The 19,413-nt window shown below is 46.4% G+C and overlaps 1 protein-coding gene across 5 annotated transcripts in view; it reads left to right on the top strand.

Annotated features, from left to right (window-relative positions):
- OGFOD3 (2-oxoglutarate and iron dependent oxygenase domain containing 3) overlaps positions 1 to 18,037 on the top strand; it is an 83,143-nt gene extending 65,106 nt beyond the window's left edge. For all 5 annotated transcript variants that reach the window (XM_006132382.5, XM_075903546.2, XM_075903544.2 and 2 more), the window contains one exon: positions 17,274 to 18,037. In XM_006132382.5, the coding sequence (XP_006132444.2) occupies positions 17,274 to 17,410 (137 nt within the window). In that variant the 3' untranslated portion in view covers positions 17,411 to 18,037. The remainder of the gene's footprint in view (positions 1 to 17,273) is intronic.
- Positions 18,038 to 19,413: the final 1,376 nt, after the last annotated feature.

Raw genomic sequence — 19,413 nt, 5'->3', positions numbered from 1 at the left:
AGGCGTCCCTACCAGCATTCTTCCACCCATGATTAGCAGTTTCTCCCTTGAGCAAAACACAACATACTGCTATGGTAGTGGGCACATTTTTTTCTAGTGTGTCCAATCTGTTCCACAAATAGCGTCCATCAGTGTTCTCTGTAATTTTTCCATCCATGTGTGGAATCAGTTTTATTGTGTGCACTGAGTTATGTGCAGATGTGCACCACTAGTAGAAGCACATGCTTCTGGCTGTGGGTGCTCTGCTGAGTGGCATTTGAATCTTTCCTGGGTGGTTGCCCAAGTGCTCAGCTTACAGGGAACACTCTGTCTACCCTGTATGGTGTGGTGAGCAAATGATAGGCACATGGGTTCCATCAGTTGCCCTAGTATAGTTTGTGAATCCCATGTATGTGAAGCCAACAGCAATTGCCGGAGCATTACTCGGCTGTGTAACTTGGTGCAGCAGTCTCTTTCCCATGGGATGACACATTTGCATGACAGTGGCCTAAGGGGTTGATATCTCCCCATGCTCAATTGGTTGGCCATGTACCAATAGCATTCTGGAGTGGCTGACTTCCAAATGGTGACCTGCTTCTTCCAGAGGTATTGGGCAGTGTATATTGGTACATTGTGACTTGCAGATCTGGCATCATTTGAGCGCATGTGTCAAAAAAGTAAAATCATATGGGTGAAAGTAATAATAATTTAGAGAATTACAGGCCAGCTGTGAAAGAGTTCCACAGGTTAATCACCAATTTTACTAATAAAGATCTAGTAATTTCTGGGTGTAGAAAATGAATTCAGAGCAATAATTTAACTAATAATTATTCAGTATCTGTGGTGATTTTATTCTTCTCTAATCATTAATTTCTCCAGCGTGTGACAAATTTTTCAACTGTCTCTGAGGGGAAAATAGCAAAAGAAGTTCCTACCACAGTTGCTCTAATTATGAGGTATTAACATTGGGCGTCTGGCCAGGAAGAATTGCCTGTTTCTCTGTTTCAGTTACTAAATTGTAGTCCAGGGGTGAGGAACCTTTTTTGGGTCAAGGCCACTGACTCACAGAAAAAGTAGTCAGGGGTGGGTGTCACACAACTTACTGACCTGGCCCCCAAGTGTGGAGGAGGGGGAATAAAAAGATACTTCACTCCCCTTGAGCTCCAGCCCCTCAGTGGAAGGGAGGGTGAAACTCAGGGCTTTCCCCAGGGCCAGATTAGCACTTTTGGAAGCCCAGGACTAATAGATTTTGTGGGGCCTCCTAGCTCTGGGGTGGGGCCAAAAAGAGTGGTTCAGAGTGTGGGAAGACGTTGCTGGGTTTGGGGGTGGGGGTTTGGGCTAGAGGTAGGCTGCAGGAGTAGGCTTGTGGTGAAGGTGCAGGGGGATTGAAAAGGGGACTTGGAATGTGGGGTCTGGGCTGAAGGTAGGGTTCAGGAGTGGGCTGGAGCGGGAAGGGGCAGAGACTGGGGATATCTACCTGGCATTGGGGTCGTGCAGGTGGTTCCATGTGGCCCTGCACTTGCAGGCACCATCTCCTACCGCTCCCATTGGCTGCAGTTCTCGGCCAATGTAAGATGACTGGGATGGAGCCTGCAAGTGAGCACAGGGACAGAGCTTCCCTGCACTTCTGTGCTGAGCCGCTTCCTCCCCTCTGCCAGGCAGAGCCTATGGGCTAGATGCAGCCCACAGCTTGCCTGGATCTGGCCCAGGAGGCTCAGGGCTCCCCTTTCCCTTCCTCCTGTGCAGGAGGGTGATCTGGCACTGGTGCTGCAGCCACGTGGGAGGGGAAATGCCAAGCCTTGGCGCCGCCTCGTGTTGCTAGAATGCCGGCACCACTTTGTCCCCACTGTGGAGGGGAGCCCTCAGCCTTGCAGGCAAGCCACAGGCTGGATCTGTCCCATGAGCCATAAGTTCCCTATCCCTGCTGTCATCGGTCCCTCTAGCATGTGCAGCTCTGATGATTGGAAGACTAATGTTAGGCAACATTTTCCAAAACACCTCAAGTTCAGAGGGATTGGTGAATTCAGATTCTATTCTTGCATCAGTCTTTCTGAGAGAAATCAGACTTGCATCGGTGATTGGAGCATTTCCTTACACTCTGGTGAAGCAGCTTATTATATTGTCAGGCTAATCAGGATTCAGTGCACCATGAAGGTTAACTAGTGATGCCAGATGCTTATTGTTTTGTGCCCCATTTCTTTTTTCATGTTTGCCATTATACTATGGTCCAGAAGTCAAAGTCAGCTAGGATTCTACAAAAACAATTCATGTTTCCTATTTTTATAATATGGCGAGAGTGTGTTTTAATTGTGTGACACGTTGATAAAAATAGAGTCAGCGGCCCAGGATATTGCTAGATGTCATGTGCTGCCCAGATTCCCCTTCCGTGCAAACTTAACCAATAAACCTCAATTTTGCCCTGTAATATGTCTGCTAGCCTGAGCCTTTCCTGGTGCTGTGCTGCCAATGGTACCAGTTTGTCACAAAACATGGCATTTGACCCAAAGTGCACCATCTGACTCCTTTTCATTCGTTGTATAAAATAGCATTTGACCCTTGGAATCAAATTGTGTTTTGACCTGATTACTGTATTGCCTACCATCTGCCTGTGCTTCTCAATCTGGTGGAGTCCCAGAGTTGTTGGGAGAGCGCTTGGTGCTGTGGTGTCCAACCAGTTTTGAAGCAATAGCCACTATAGTGGCTACTGCTCTAGCAAGCTAGCCACACACAACTGGCCAAATAGCCACATGTGGCTCTCGTATATGGTTCAGAAAAGGCTGAGACAGTGGTCTCAAGGTAGGGTTCAGCCAGTGGTCACCAACCAGGAGATCAGGATCTACCAGTAGTTCTTGGAGCCTCTGACAGGTGATCCTGACCAGTTTGGCTGGGAAGCTATTAAGTGCCGGCACTTCAGTTGCGTCTCCATTTACTGTCATGCTGCTCCTGCCCAGAGCCTCAGAGCTGCCCACTGGGAGCCTCCTGCTTGCTGTGCAGGCTGTGGGAGGGAGGAGGGGCACTGATGTCAGGGTGTCCCTCCTCCCCTACCCCTCTCCTGTACCCCATCTCCACACAGAGAAGGGGATGGAGGGAGCTTGGCAATGCAAATCTGTCATACTGTCTGTCATTCTCACAAACACGCACTGTCTTCCCCTCTCATCTCCTGACCCAACATGTCCATGGGGGGTTGTTACTACTTTTCCTGCTTGCAAAGTGGGTTAGTTTTAGTTTTTGACTGGTCTGTGCCTTTCATAATTTTCATTTCTCTGTTACGCTTAAATTTAATTCTTTGTGTAGTGAGTTCTAAAATGCCAAATCTGTCCTGTCTGAAGTAATTATCCCTGTGGTAATTGTGCTCCTGGAAGTGGCTGGCATGTCCCTGCAGCCCCTGAGAAACTCAGAGCAGGGGGTCTCCACATGCTGCCCTTGCCAGTGTGGCCAGTGGAAGCTGTGTGGTTGGAGCCTGTAGATGAGGGGCAGCACATGGAGCTACTGCTGTATATGCCAGATGCTTTCAGGAGTGGTGCAGGGCCAGGGCAGGAGTGAGCCTCTGTCTTAGCTCTGCTGCTTCATCCCTGGGGCAGCTATCTGGCTGCTCCCAGGGTGGGCAGGGAGGGGGTGGGACCCAAGCTCCTAACCCTGTGCTCCCCAGGCAAATGTTGTATACCCTAGGCCACTCCAGAACTCACCCCACCTCCAGAGGGTCTCTTATCCTGCTTTCCTAATGTGGGAGTCAGCTCCCTCCCTGGGGCAGCCTGGTGCTCCCAGGGTGGGCAGGACTTGAGCCTAGCATCCTGCGCTCCCCAGGCTAATGCCCTATCCTCTAAGCCACTCTAGAACCCACTACACCACCCTACCTTCAGAGGGTCCCTTATCCTGCTTTCCTAATGCTGGAGCCAGCTCCATCCCTGGGGCAGCCTGTGTTGGCTGCCCAGCCACTGCCTGAGTGAGCAGGGATCGAGGTCACTGGAAATCCCACTCCACCTCCCTACCTTCAGAGGGTCCCTTATCCTGTTTTCCTAATACTGGAACCAGCTCTATCCCTGGGGCAGCCTGTGTTGGCTGTTCGGCTGCTCCCAGTCTGGGCGGAGACACTCCAACCCCAACCCTGCGCTTCCCAGGCTAATGCCCTTTCACCATGGCCACTCCAGAACCCAATCCACCCCCTTACCTTCAGGGTGTCCCCTCCCACACTCCAAACCCCTAGGCCCAAGACCAGAGCCTGCAGCACAACCCCCTACCCCAGCCTAGTGAAAGTGAATGAGATTCAGGGAGGAAGGGGGATGGAGTGAGCCGGGTGAGGCCTTGGAGAAGGGGTGGGGCCTCAGAGAAGGTGGGGAAGGAAGCCGGGCAAGGGTATTTTGGTTTGAGGTAGATCTTACTTAAACTGAAGAAGTGATCTTGTGGTTAAAAAGCTTGGAGACCACTGGCCTAACCCATAGTCTGCAGTCTATCCTGGTGCTGTCACTGCCCTAACTAGCTTACTGTTAAAAATGGAGAGTCTTTAAATATGCAGGGTGAGGCCTAGAGGACAATGATGGCTCAAATAGGTTTTTACAGGCAAACTATAGAAGCTTGTGGTTGTCTACACTAGAGGGTGTGATGACTTTTAGCTACTGAGTTAAAGGACTCATGCTGCCCTTCCCCGTGCTAGCATAAGAGACATTTCTCAGTCCATGTGGTTACATTCCCATCATATATTTGCTGTGTTCCTAGAGCAGGGGTGGGCAATAATTTTTGATGGGGGGCCACGCCAAGATTTTGGAAAGTGGTCGAGGGCCGCACTCTTCCATGATATTAATGGAGATGCGAGGTCTGGGATGGAAGTTGGGTGCAGACGGGAGCTTGGGGTAAGGGACTGGGGTGCAGGAGGGAGACTGGAGTCTGGGAGGGAGTTGGGATGAAGCAGGTGGTTGTGACCTAGGGCAGGGGACTGGAGTGCAGGGGTTTGGGATGTGACCTAGGGTAAGAGGGGATTGTGATCTGGGACAGAAGATTGGGGTGCCAGATCTTGGAGGGAGTGGGGGTATAAGAGGGGGATAAAGGGTTTGGGTATGTTGGGGGGGGTGGCAGAGAGTTGGAGCAGGAAAGGGTTGGGGTGCCAGAAGCAGGCTGTGGCCAAGAGACTTACTTGTCAGCTGCCAAACTAGCCTGCCTGCAGAGCTTAAAATGTTTCCCTGCCTGCCTGCGAAGAGAGCATGATTCTTCTTAGCTGCCTGTTATTCCAACAAGCAGCTCCCATTGGCTGGTTTCTGCCAGTAACCAGCCAATGGGAATGTGCTGGGGGTGGAGGTGACGCCTAAAACTTCCCACTTCCCCTCCAGTTTTAAAACAGAAACAGAGCCTGCTGCCATATTTCTGCATGGCACACAGGGCTGCAGAGCAAGTTAGGGAGTCTGCCTGGCGCTCCCCACTGCTTCTGCGGGCCAGATCTGGTGGCTTGGTGGTTCGGATGTGGCCCGTGGGCCGTATTTTGCCCAGGTCTGTCCTAGAGTCTTTTGTATTTTCTACTATTTATATATAAACTTCGTTGTGTTTTATATAAGATTTCAGACAGAATAAGAGAAAAGAAGGATGTTATAGTACTAAAATACGTGTTGCTGATTTACATACCAATATTTATGAATTAATACTCACAGCTGTCCTGTTGGGAGATGTCAGTATTATCCTCATTTTACAGATATGGAAACATACAGGCTGCGTCTAGACTGGCAAGTTTTTCCGTTAAAAGTATTTGCGGAAAATCATGCCAGTGTAGACGTAGCCACAGAGATTAAGTGCTTTGTTCAGGGTTACTGTGAGGGTTCCGGGGGGGGGTCCGCCTCATGACCGGGTCTGTAGTTCCAGCCCTTAGTCTAGTTTTCTGTTCGTTGGGTGCGATAACCCCCTTTCTGCGTGGCTGTCGAGTCGGGGGGGGGGGGGGGGGGGGAAATCAGCGGACCCGGGGTTTGCGTCCGGCCTTTGTAGCCGGTTGAGGGTAGTCAGGATTCCGCTGGCGGGGGGGGATTTAAGGGGGTGGGAGGGGGACCTGGTCCCGCCCCCTCTCCGGGTCCCAGCCCGGGGCCCTAAGTGCAGGGGTTCGTGTTAGCCCCTGCACGGCAGACGGGGGACGTGTTCCCCCCGCAACGTGTCTGCCCACGGGCGCCAGAAGGCTTCTGCCCCGGGTTGCTTCCTCCCTTCCCACAACCCCCGGAGGTGTTCCGCCGCCTCTCCCGGCTTACCATGCTTCTGTTGGTCGGGTCTGGAGTTGGTCCGCAGGGAACCTGGGGGCCAGCCGCCTCTCACGCTTCTTGTCTCGGCCGGGTCACCCTCTTCGTGGCCGCTGTAGACCGTCCGGGTCATCGCCTGATCCGGGGCTAGCGGCTCGCCGGCTGTGGGGGCTGTCCCAGGACCCCCTGGAGCGGGGGTGGGCCACCGGCCGGGCTTGGGTGCATCCCCAGTCCGTCCTGGGAACCGAGCCGCCTCCTCCTCCCTGGTAGAAGGCCTCCCCCTTCCTTCGAGCCGGCGGGCCCTTTTAAAATGGCCCTTTGGACCTGACATAGGCCAGAGATCCCGCCCCCCTGGTGACGCAGCTGGTGCGCCGGCGGCGTCCTGGCAGATGCTCGCTGCCGTGGCCCCTCCTCCTGCTCCCTCAGGGCGGGGGCCGCTCTCCTCCCGCTGGCGTAGGAGCGGTGGCGGACTCCAGCCGCGCTGCCCACCGTGGCTGCGTCTGCGGCGCTGGGGCGTCTTGCCTGTAGCGCCGCGGGTCTCCCAGCCGGTTCGACCTTCGGGAGTGTGGGCCATTGGCGGCCTGTCACAGTTACACAGTGAATCAATGGCGTAGCTAGGACTAACAATCAAATGTTTCCCTTTCTCATTCCGCTAGATCACAATGCTTCTCAAAACTGTGGTCAAGATATTAATGTTAATACTGAAAACAACCATCTAGGAATGAAGATGATTCTAACATGATTTGTATTTGCAGATATGATACTCATCTATCTCTCAGCCAGTGGTTACCACCTCTGAATTTTGCCGAAGAGATTAAAACTAATTGTCTTTCAGTTATGTCATTAGCAAAGGGTAACATTTGCCAGCCCAGTAAGAACTGGGAAAACAAATGTGGTGTTTTGCAAAATCTTGCAGCATGTGCAGGTATTTGTCTATTGTTTCCACTCCCAATGAAGGTTGTGTGCTCGTTCTAATGTAGCAGCTGCATATGTATAGGAGTCTAGTTCACTTTTGCTATTCAGCGGCACTGACTGGAATTCCAATGGTTTCTTGATCCAAATTAAGATCAAATGGAATTCACAGCACTAAATCGCTTGTCTAGTGCTCATGCTCATAAACAAAGAGACTCCTATGCATGAAACGGGTAAGAAAGTGGGGGAAGGGAAGTTTTCTAAACGTAAAGATTTTATTCCCCCCCCTCAACATTATTTTTCTGTTTTTCTTAATACAGGCTTCCCTCAGCCTGACAGCATGTAATGAGCTCAGTGGCTGTCAGACACTAATGATAAAGCACAGCTTTTATAGATATCTGAGACTGATCTTGTTGGCAGTTTCTCGCCATAGACAAGTGGCTTATGTGGAGATGACAGGGTTTTATTGTGACAGTTTTTTCCCCATGCAGTTTCTGTTTTCCGTTTACAGCAGGTGTCAGTAGGGCACAGAGAGTCAGAAATAGAACGAGAAGCAGCCACAAGGCTCCTCTGAACTGTCAGGGAGATTGGGGTGTTGACACTGCCCCCTCACCTCCTGGAGCAGAGTTTGTGGTTTATTTTCTGAACCCCAAGGGGAGAGGTTTCTTCCTTATCTTAAATACATTTTTGGAAGGAAATAAATATGCTGCTTAGCTGAGGTTTTGTCATGCCAAGTTCCAGACCTATGCCAAGTTCAGTGGTTCTTAGAAACCCATGGGAAGACTGATTATTGCGACACCATGACAGTCATTGTAGGACTCTCAGGCAGGACTGCAGATGAGCCATGTTCCCAGGACCCATTTTCCTTAGAACTGTGGTTCTTAGTCTGTGGGCTCTCTGGTCATTCAGAAGGCTTTTGTTGGGTCACAAAATTACATCTTAGGCATCCTTCAGGTTAGTTCTTTATATTCTCCATGGGGAGGAAAGGAGAGAATAAAGGCTAGGTCTACACTAGTATTTCTCAATCAGTGGTACAAGCACCCTTAGGGGTACTTGAGAGAAGTCTGGAGGGGACATCATCACAACTGAAATTTGGAGAAAACTGAACTTTTAAGTTTTACAGCGCTTTATTATTTTTGTACTTTTTACATCCCAAAATTTCATTGCCCACCCAGCTACGAATAAGTTGTTTAAACAAATGTGTTGCAATGGTAGAAAAAAAAGTGTGTGTCTGAAAACTGTAGGTACTGGGGGTACTTATTTTTAAAAAAATATAAGGGGTACTTCATAAAAAAAGGTTGAGAAACACTGGCCTATACTATACATTCTTTTTTTTCGGAAAAAGTTACGCAAATTGCGCTCAGCAGAGCTTTTTCCGATTGCTTTTCTGGAAGAGGCTTTTCCACCATTTGGCCCCTTTTGGATGAGCTCTGATTTCTTGTAGAGCGAGGTATACGGGGCTCCCTGAAAGAGCGTGTTTGATCTTCCACAAAAAAAAGCGGAAGAGCAAACGCGTTCCCTGGACGCGGCAGAGTTTTTCCTGGATACTGGTGGGATACCTCTGGTATCCCAGAAAAACACTGCAGTCTAGACATACCCAAAGAGACAGGAATCTTTCTACTCCCTCATAGTATCCAGAGGAGACCGTTAAGTTCTCACTAAGTATGTACACTGATTGATTGGTGGTTGGATACGTGAGTAGGGCATCATGCCTTCAAGGAAACATTGGAGCTCAGTGGGAAGTGTTGCAAAGGATTTTGAAGTGGGAGTTGTGTGTGCAAAACAGGTAGAATTTGGGATGAGAGGGGTTTAGGATCTTGGAGTCCCTATGAGGACATTGGTGCTTTAAGTGAATTTTGATGCTCGCAAGGAGCCCTGTGTGTCCCGTGCTAGGAGCACTCTGCTGCCACTCTGATCTCAGCAATTTGTGCATTACAGGGAGGGACAGCGCTATAGAACTACAAGGGAGAAGTAGAAGATGGATAGTGGCCCATAGGTTTTTATTATACTTTGAGTCTAGAAATTCTCTTGCATGTCTGGGCCACTGGGTCTGATTTGTATAGTAAAGACTGCTGAAACTAAGCAGGTTTGGCAGTGACAGGAAAAATACTAATGACTGAAGTGTGACTGTTCTGAATTAAATTTGTCCATCAGACCGTAGGTTACCTGTTTTGATAAAAGAAAAAAAAAAAGATGATTCTTACTGCTGTTCTTCTGCTGCTGCCCTTGCGGGTGATTCAGCTTGCTGGAGAATCCTTAGGGAAATAGTCTCCTTTTTGCAGATGCAAAATCTCTAGTGGCCACTTTTTGGATTTTGGAGATTGGGTGGGTACTTTACAGCCTCCTTTCTCTGCAACTCTTGACTGCACTTGTATGACTATATGCTGTAGAGTCAAATTCCAGATTCAGGAAGGTCTGTATCCCAGGCTTCAGCCTCCCTTGGCCTCAAGCAGAGACCAATTTCTCCTTTAAAACTCTCCTCAGAAAAAGAAGCAGAAAATAGTGGTTGGAGAAAAATGTCTCATTGCTCTTTAAGGCTCACCGTTATAACGTACTTTTCCCTTATTTTAAGACAATATCTCTTATTTTATTTTTAAACCTCCTAGTCATGAATTGTACTGAGGATCCTGTGTTGCCATTTTATCAGCAAGTGCTCTTTAAGCAAATTGACATTTATGTGCTGAGAAATAATTGCTGCTTCTTTAATGAAGCAGAAAAATGTGCTTGAAAAGAAATCTGTAAAGATGGGGCAGGAAGGGGGAGGAGCATCCATCAAAGGCAGTTGCAACTCCAAGAATGGAAGATACAAAAGAAACAATTACAGAGTGTCAGGATGACAGTGTAAAGTTGTAAGACAAATGTCACTCTTGGCAGGAAAATGCACATTTCACATGGAATGAATGACTATTCTTAACTCACCTACTCTTTTCCACGTATAACATATCATTAGTCTGTGTTTCTGAGTGGAAGGTCAAAACACAGTCTAGTTCCAGGGGTTTTCATAGTCTGCAATGACTTCTCAATACAGTGGTAATCTCGTGAACATCTCCCCTCCCACACCATCCATTTGGCAACTACAGCAGTTGGCTATGTGAGAAAGTTATTTTAACAAAACATATATGCATTTGTAACTGCCTTTAACACAATCTGGCAGCTGAAAACAGTCATGAGCATGGACCAGACAGCTCTCTGCAGCTTGTGGTTCACAGCTTGTGAATTGCTGGTCTAACATCTTGGACCAAAAGTACAAGTACATCAAGTACAAGACTGCTCTCACTCCCTTTTTGGGAAGTTGGTTTCTAAGTCAGCTTTTGTTTCCTTGTAATAATTAAACTTGTAACAGCTCCTGTAAGTTGTGGGTTAAAGATAGAGTAGAGTTCAGAGAAGGTTTTTGTTTCAATAAGGAATTATAAAACCTGTACTGTACTGCATATGCACACAGAAGCTACGTCTACACTGCAGCACTATTTCAGGATACTAGAGATATCCTGAAATAGCTACCCCATGTTTTAACAGCAAGCTCGTTATTTTGAAATATAATGGGCTTGCTATTCCGATGTCCCTGTAAACCTCATTCCATGAGGAGTAAGAGATTTAAGGAGTAAGGAATGTTTTGGAATAGCGTGTTATTTTGAAATTTGGCACGGTATAGTTAATGACAAATTATGAAATAAGCTATTTTGAAATTGACTTGAAATAAACCACACAATTTGTGTAGCTCAAATTGCGTAGCTTATTGCAAGCTACAGGTTCAGTGAAGACGCACCCAGAGAAGTAAATTGTAGTTCTACCTGGAAATCTCTATGGCTCGGCATGCTCATTGGGAGTTCTGGTTGACTTCTCATACTGGTACTGCAAAGAACATTCAAACTCTGGGTGGGTTTTCCAGCTGTTCTGAAAGAATCAGGATGTTTTCACATAATACATCATTTTTGCCTTCAGTCGCTTTTCTAAGCAGGACCTGCACTGCCTTCATACAAGCGTCTCTCTCTCTGCCCTTGTTCTCTAATATTTGATATATAACTATGAACCATTTGACTTCTCAAAGTTTCTGTTCCTGTGACATTTCATTTTCACTGATGTCTTTTCCCAAGAGTCTCTGAATAATGATGATATAGTCACCTCCTCAAATTTTTCATCTGCTGGGAGTGGAGTGAATCATTCTCTGGAGATTGGTCTCTCTTTGAGCATTTTAAACGGTTAAGAATAAAGAATTACTGCATTGTGGTGCAGCGAATACTACTTTCAAATTCCCCAACTCTGGACTCATGATGTACAGGTATAATCCTCAGTGGAATCCAGTAGGTCTCATCTCTCAAGAAAGATTAATGAGTTTGCAGTGTTGGCAAGCAGTTTGTAGTTTTTAAAGTGATTTTTTTTCTTAATAAACCCTCAGTGCTAAAGAGAGATGAGTACATAAACTCCCCTGCATCAAGATGAAAATACACCCATTAATAGTATAATTCCTGTCCTGACATTCATCAGATAGCAACCTCCCTAAAAATTGTAACTATTTTATGAACTCTTGGAATGGTTTAGGGATTAGAGCAGTAGCATCCAACTAGCAGATCAGGATCTACTGGTAGATATCAGAACCTCTGATAGGTGATCCTGACTGGTTTGGCCAGGAGGCTATCAAGTTCCAGCACTTCAATTGCCCCTCCCCCAGTGCTGTGCTTCTTTTGTCCTCTGCTTTGGAGCTGCCCATCCCTCCCGGAGCCTCCTGCTTTTGTGCAGGGAAGGGGAGTGCTGATGTCAGGTTGTCCCCCTTCCCCGATACCTCATCTTCACAGAGAAGGGGACACAACAAGGCTCTGGATGGAGGGAGCTTGCTGGCTCCTGCATTGCTGAGCATGTTCAGACAGAGAAGCAATGCGAATTTCTGACACCCACACAAACACATTCTGTCTACACTCATGTCCCGGCCCAGTACATACTTTCATTGTTGTTATTTCTTTTGTTTCTTTCAAAGTGTGTTATTTTAGATTCTTGACTGGTCTGTGCTTTTCATAATTCTTATTTCTCTCTTTACTCTTAAATTTAATTCTTTGAGTAGTGAGTTTTAAAATGCCTAACCTCTCCTGACTGGAGTAATTATCCCTAGGGTTATTTAAAGATATATATTGTCTAGGTGTTTTGTTTCTAGGGGTGGTGCACATCTACACATTACCTCAATACTGGTGCACATAACACAATTCTTTCCCTCTACTTTTTTTCCATCCATGTGCAGAACATTGGTCAGGAATCTCCTGGAATCGGGCTCGATCCCTTGGGGAGCTCCTGCAGCCAAACTGGGAAATTGTCTGCTAACAGAACAGCAGGGCTAAAGCAGATTCTGGGAAGCAGCTAGCTAGCATGTCCCTGCAGCCCTTGAGGGAGGCAGGACAAGGGAACACCACATGCTGTCGTTGCCTTCAGGTACTACCCCGCAGCTCCCATTGGCTGGGAACAGGGAACCATGGCCAATGGGAAATGTGGGAGCAGTGCTTGTGGATGCGGAGCAGCACACGGAGCCACCTGCCTTAGTCCCACTGTGGCACCATGTGGGAGTTGCCTGAGGTAAGCAATACTCAGCTGGAGCCTGTATCATGGACCATAGCCCTGAGCCCCTCCTCAAACCAAACTCCCCCCCACGAGCTTGCACCCTGAACATCCTCCTGCATCCCAACCTGCTGCCCCAGGCTCAGGGGGAGAGGGTATAATAGGCAGGAGCTGGCATTGTCTTCCCAAACCACCAGCCTGGCCCCACCCGTATTCTGTTCCCAGAATGCTTACTGTAGGCATAGTGGGGGCAGAGTGTTGCTGCTCCCGAGTGCCTTCCCTCCCCATGCTCTGGGCCAGGGAGGCTGGAGCCACGTGCTACATGAGCCGCATGTCCTCCCTGTAGTGTTCTGGGAGGGTGTGGCTCCTGTAGGGGCGGGGTCTAGGCAGCTGGGGTGGGGCTGGTGATGGGGCTGGGGCTTGACTTCCCCAGCCCTACCCAGCCTTCTCCCAACTTCACCCTCTATGTGCAGGCTCAGTCTGGAGCTCCTCCAACACTCCAAATAGAGTCTGTTATGTGCTTTGCTGCAGCATAGTGTTGAGTAGAAAGTTTCCAGGTATGGCTATTTACAGTGGCTGTGATACATGCATCAAAATGTGATACTTATACATGACACACCGGTGTTTTCTCCTGAAAACTGCTGCATAAGGAACTTTAGCACAGTCTGTCTGGGTATATATTTAAAAAAAGCTTAGTGTCACTAAATTGCTTCAATACTAGTGTTGTCTTTATAGTATGCTTACTGTATTTTGAATACAGCCATGCTGAAAAATGAAAGGATAGCAGCTGGGCATATTGATGTGATAAACAATGGATTGGTTGGCTGAAGATCAAATTAATTCAGATACCTAGATCTTTTCTGGGTTGGGCACCACAGACCCATAGAAAAATCAGTCAGGACCCACACACAAGTAAAAAGTAAAAACAAAACAAAAATTCCATCAAAACCTCACTGTTCTGGCCTCTGAGTGAGAAGGAGAGAAAAAACCCTCACAGATGTGGCCCCCAACTGAGAAGCAGGAAAAAAAAGACACTTCCTTCAAGCTACAGCCCCATGGCTTCCCCCTCCCTCTGGGCCAGATTAATTCTTCTGGGAGCCTGAGGCTAGTAAATTTTGTTGGGCCTTTCTAGGCTCTGGGAGGGGAGGGGACAAAATGAGTACAGGGTACAGGAGTGGGCTGCTGGGGAGTGGGCTCTGTTAGGGGAGCGGGATCTGGGTGGGGAGATAGGGTGCAGGAGTGAGCTGGGAGTGGTGGCTCTGGGTAGGAGGAAGAGTGTAGGAGCAGGCTGGAGGTGGAGATAAGTGGCCTGGGTGGGAGAGAAAGTGCAGGAGCAGGTTGGCGGTGCGGGGTCTGGGTGGCAGAGGAGGTGCAAGATGGGGCAGGGAATTTGGGCACCTACTTGGTGTGGGTCCCAGAGGGCACAGGTGGCTCCACACAGCCCTGTGCTTGTAGGCACTGCTCCCCCCGGTGCTCTCATTAGTGACTATTTCTCCCCCCCCACCCCCTCCCCAGTGATGGGGGGCATTGTGCAGAGCTGCTTCCTCCCCCCTACCAGGCAGAGCCTGTAGGCTGCATCTGGCCCATGGCTTGCCTTGATCAAAGCAGGGCAAGGTGCCCCTCCCCCCCCCCCGGCTGGAGTGCCTGCACTGGTTCACCCTGCTGTTGGAGCGGGGGCACCCTGAACCTAGTGGGCCCAGTCAAGGCAAGTCGGGGGCTGAATTCAGCCCACAGACCATGTTTCCCTATCCCTGAGCTTGAAACCATTTACAGGGATTTTTGAACAAACGCATTTAATTTGCCAGTGGTTTTGGCTGACATCTCCTGTCACTTACTCGACCACAGCTTTAATCTCTGTGGCTTGTGTTAAGAATATAGCCCTGACTAAGCTAGGGTGCAGGAAATGTCAAAGATCAGTTTCTATACACCTGGCAAGGATATAAAAGGCAATAAGAAGAGGTTCTTTAAATACATGCGAAGCAGGAGAAAGATGATGGGAAATGTGTGTCTTTTACTTAGTGAGGAAGGAGAGCTAATAACAGAGGACATCAAGAAAACTAAGTTGCTTAATGCCTGTTTTGCTTTAGTCTTCACTGAAAAGGTTAGTAGTGGTGACCAGATTAATACTGACAACCAGGGGAAGGAATACAAGCCAAAAGAGGAAAAAGAACAGGTTAAAGAACATGTAAAAGTTCAGTATATACAAGTCATCAGGGTCTGAGGAAAATCATCCCAGAGTGTTTCAGCTAGTTCCTTAACTAATCTCAAAGCTACCAACTGTGAGAACTGGATGGTGGGGGAATTTCCAGAAAACTGGAGAAGGGCAGATGTAATACTTCAGAAAATAGGGGAACAGGGAGTACTTGAGGGGTTATAGACTGATCAGCCTGTGGCTTTGCCTGCAGTTGCAGAATTAAAGCACTGCGCGCTATATTGGAAAAGCGTAGTCACAGTGCCAGCCCTGGGAGACACAACCATTTCCCAGTGCTGGGAGCCTGTCTACATGGGCAGGCAAATGACTCCAGTGGCTTAGTGAGGAGTATCTTGTAGATAAATATAATGCATGCAGGAGTCAGAGTCATAGTGTGGCATTTTCCCAAGATGAACTCATAACAAATTTCAGGTAGCTGTGATCTGAGAAAAAATTGCCTGAGTAGGAAAACATGGGGTTGTTATGGGATGGTTGTGCAAAACAAAATCCCACAGTCCATCCACAAGCTGCTTCAGTCTGAGTTAGTTCTATAACTCTTGTTAATAAATACATTCCTACATGTTCCTGCGTGTTGATTGACCATTTGGAGCACAGAACAATTGTGCAAGTATCAGTGTTTCCTTCTTGATGCTTCATCTTCAGCATTTAGACTTAAATGCCATCTGATTTTAAATTGGACAGTTCTCTTTTTTGTTTCCCAGCCAGGACTGAGACAAAACTGGCCATGCCACTTTGAAAAGTATACTTCTCTGCCCCGAGCGTGTGAGGTCATGTGGGCAAGGCAGCTCACACTTTGAAATGGAGACCTCCATACAGCGTGACCTCATATGCATCCTACATGTGAGGTCACAGCAGTGGGGATGGAAATCCATTCCATTCCTGGAAGTACCAGAATGTCTGGTATTCTGGGAATGCATGAATGGCTAAACTGTGTCTTTGGCTCTTTAGGAAAAACCCTCTAAAACCCTCTGGAACTGTCCTGCTGGAAAAGTCATAGATGGTAAAGCACTGAATTACTGGACTAATGCCATTTGCTCACCATAAAGCCAATTGCCAACCCCATTCATTTTTTGAATCGCTCTGTTTCTAAGGAAAGCTCAGTTGGCACTGGATTGTGATATAGAACTTTCTGATCTAGCTGAAAAATGAATGTTACAGTGCACAGAGACTGCAAATACCTGAACAATGGCTGTGGCCTGTGCTCTATCACAGCTGCTTACAAAATCCAGTCTCAACCCTTCCAGCTTGGGGTTTTGTGATGTTTTATAGTGAGAAGTTTTGGTAAGTTACTGGCTTTTTAAGAGCCTCTGTCACCAGCGATAGCATTTGAGCACCTGATAATTAGTGGGAAAAAGGATCAAGCTAAAATCTTCTACTCTTTACTGTCTTTTCATAGTTAGATTACTTTATTCTTTGTAAAAGCACTTAGCAAAGTAGAGCTAGTTTGGTGCAGCCCATGGTGAGAAATATGAAGCCACCTGCCCTATGGAAGCAATGAGAGAGAATATTTACCCCATTTTGTGGAGTGCTGTTTACTTAGCCCCACCATGTGTGGCAGGCCTGTGCTTGAGAGATGGAGTCATGGGAAATGCATCCTATCTCTTTAGGGTATCATATGGAAACAATCCCAATTTGCCCCAAAGTTGCAGACACTGTAATACTGTTGCCCTGGTAAGCCAAGCAGTTTTCCAAAGGAGGTTGTTCATTCCCTTTCCCTTTCCTCCTTATGGCACCCCTGTTTAAGGACCATGCTGAATCAGATTTATAGTGATGTGTGAAGCTCTGGACCCAGTTTTAGAGGGATATGGGGGGAAAGGGTTGTCCTCTGAAACCTGTTCCTAATCCTGGAGCTATTCCACTCCTGAGACATGTCAGTGAATGGGAATCTGGAGAAAGTTAGTCTAACTCTATGCTGTTCCAAAGTTATGCAGAGCGTTGAGTGGGAAAGTAATTTTTCTTTCTTCTTTGGAGGACTTTCTGCTACCTTGGCAGCATTTCCTGCTTCTTTGCTCTGTAACATTAGAGACCAACATGAAAAATCAAACCTGAGACCTGTTCCTGGTAGTTCAGTATTGAGATGCTATAGCTTTATGAGCGCAAATTAGAAGTGGATTCATATTTTTCCTAGCCTCTGCTCACTCTTAATCAAGCTCTTTGGCCCACCTGAACTCTGCATCATCTTCATCATTTTCCACAAAGGATTGATGCACCTTTTACTTAGCTTAGTTGGCTGTCTCAAGGTGTAGCTCACAGTTGTGATGCCATTTGTCTTCATAGTGACAGAGTCCTGAGTTTTCAGATGGGCAGAGAGCAGCTAAGCCTAAAGAAATAGCAGATGGGGCAAGACATGCAACATCACACAGACACAATAGTCAAAGGTGTGTTAAGCCCTGTTACCGATCTCTTACTTTTGTCTCTTACAGGCCGTGTTTCCTTTTTCACCTCTGGGTCGGAGAACCTTCATCGAGTGGAAAAGGTTCGCTGGGGCACTCGATATGCCATTACCATCTCCTTCACTTGCAATCCCGACCACGGCATTGGGGATCCAGTCTTAACGTAATCCATCTTGGGATAGAATATGAGGTCAAGTGGAATGACAGAAGAAGCCCTATGAGGGGGGCAAATGGAGATAATTTCCTGTGTAAATTCCAATTAATTAAAATTTCCCAAACCTGTATTTAATGTAACATCATTTTCACACATCTTCCTCCATAAGCGTTGCAAACAGTGCCTTAAGGACCATATTTAATTCAGCATTCTGTTAAAAAGAGTTTTTTATTCATCCAGTTGAGAAAACAAAGAGTCCTTTCTTATTTTAGGTTACTTCACTTTGAGGAGTGCAGAGAATACATTGGACCAAGTTCTGCTGTGCCCTATGCTATTGTCAGCGGATGTAACAGACTGTGATTTGGCCCTTTAAATCTCTCCATCTCCATCTGTTCATGACAATTAAGAGTAAGAAAAACATGATCATCATATTGGCCAGTCTTTGTTCTTGCAACAGAGTCTCTTGGTCACAGGCATTATTTGCAAACACATGTGGGTTTGTCTTCTGGAACTTACTTGAATTGTTCTTTATGTTATTACAGATATTTACAGCTAAATGCCGGGGAGGGGGAAAGCATGATCTCACCTCACATGATGTAGGTGAGCAGTGGTTAATGTAAAATAAAATTTGGAAACTCCAGCTGTCTGTTTAGTGAGTCTGGGGCTTCAGGAGAGTAATTTCAGTGGTACAACAGGCCTGGCCAAAGTGCTAACAGTATCTCTGATCAGGAAGGAATGTCTGATGTACTGGGCCCTGTTTTGTTTTTTGTGGGTTTTTTCAGTTGCACCTCCACAGTGAACATGAAGTTGCACTGAGCTGTTTGTGTACATTGTTTTGTTTGAGCATTTTTAATGTTTAATTCTATATATAAAATGAAAAGGAGATTTCAAAATGAAAAATAGATTCAAATTTAAAAAATGTAAACATTTTGGAAGTCCAAACAAAACATTTTGATGTTTTTCAGATTTTTTTAAAGATATTAATCCAAGACAATTCTGTTAAATTCACAAATTCAGAAAATGTCAACCCCCAAAGCTTAATTTTTCTGGAAAAGTTTGTCTAAAAATGTGTTCAGCTCTATTTTTATTGGCTTTAATTGGCAATAGAGCACATCAGGAACTGGTATTTGTTTGAATGGATTTTTGTTGTCATGTTTTACCACCCTCAGCTGCAGTCATGGAACAGTTCTTAGATTTTCTCCCTCAAATAATAAATCAAGTTGTTTAAAAGACTTTGAACAATTTGCTTTGGTCTAGTGTGAAGATTTGCCCTTAACCATGAATGCTCATCTGTTGTATGTTTACTGGCATAATGTATTTGAAGGGCTTCAGAAAAAAAAAATGGGTTGTGCCTTAAATATAGAACTAGCAACAAAACAAATGACTAATCTTGTCAATTACCTTGCTTTGTTGTGGTAATTAAGGGATTTACAGATTGGCATTTTGATAATTTAATTGTACTGAGTTCTGATGCAAATCTTCTATTGACAGTATAGTGTGAATTTGGGTCCCTTCTGTAGAAATCTGTTGTAATTTGCTTACAGGAAACTGCTTTGTGACTGCCCGCTTTTCACATGGTTTTCCTCCCTTTTTCTTTTTTAATCCACTTAAGACATTGGAAATATTTAAATATTTTAAATATACTGAGAGGATTCAGCTGCAGCTCAGTATAAGAAGGGCTCTTCTCATTAATTGTGTTGGTAGAGCTATCAGTTGACATGCCTGCAAGATGAGTGTATTTTTTTAGTTATTGGCATACTAATAGACAGACACTCTCCATGTGATGGGGGAAACTAATCATAGTGCCTGGATTTAAAGAAATAAAAATATTAAAGTTAGTTGGATGCAATGTCTAAAGGCCTGATTGAAAACCTATTAACGACCATGGAGAGGCTTTTAGTAAGGTCAGGGGCCAGGCCTTAAATTGTACAGTCCTGTGCAAGAACAGGATGATCAGCAGCAGATTCTTTGAGTTAGCTTCAACAACAAAACTATCTTGAAATTTAAACTTAATTC

This window comes from Pelodiscus sinensis, chromosome 20, assembly GCF_052426305.1.
Source record: "Pelodiscus sinensis isolate ZL-2025 chromosome 20, ASM5242630v1, whole genome shotgun sequence".
NCBI classification, from domain to species: Eukaryota; Metazoa; Chordata; order Testudines; family Trionychidae; genus Pelodiscus; species Pelodiscus sinensis.
Note: the sequence above shows the minus strand (reverse complement) of the source record. Positions and strands in the feature narration are given on the sequence as shown.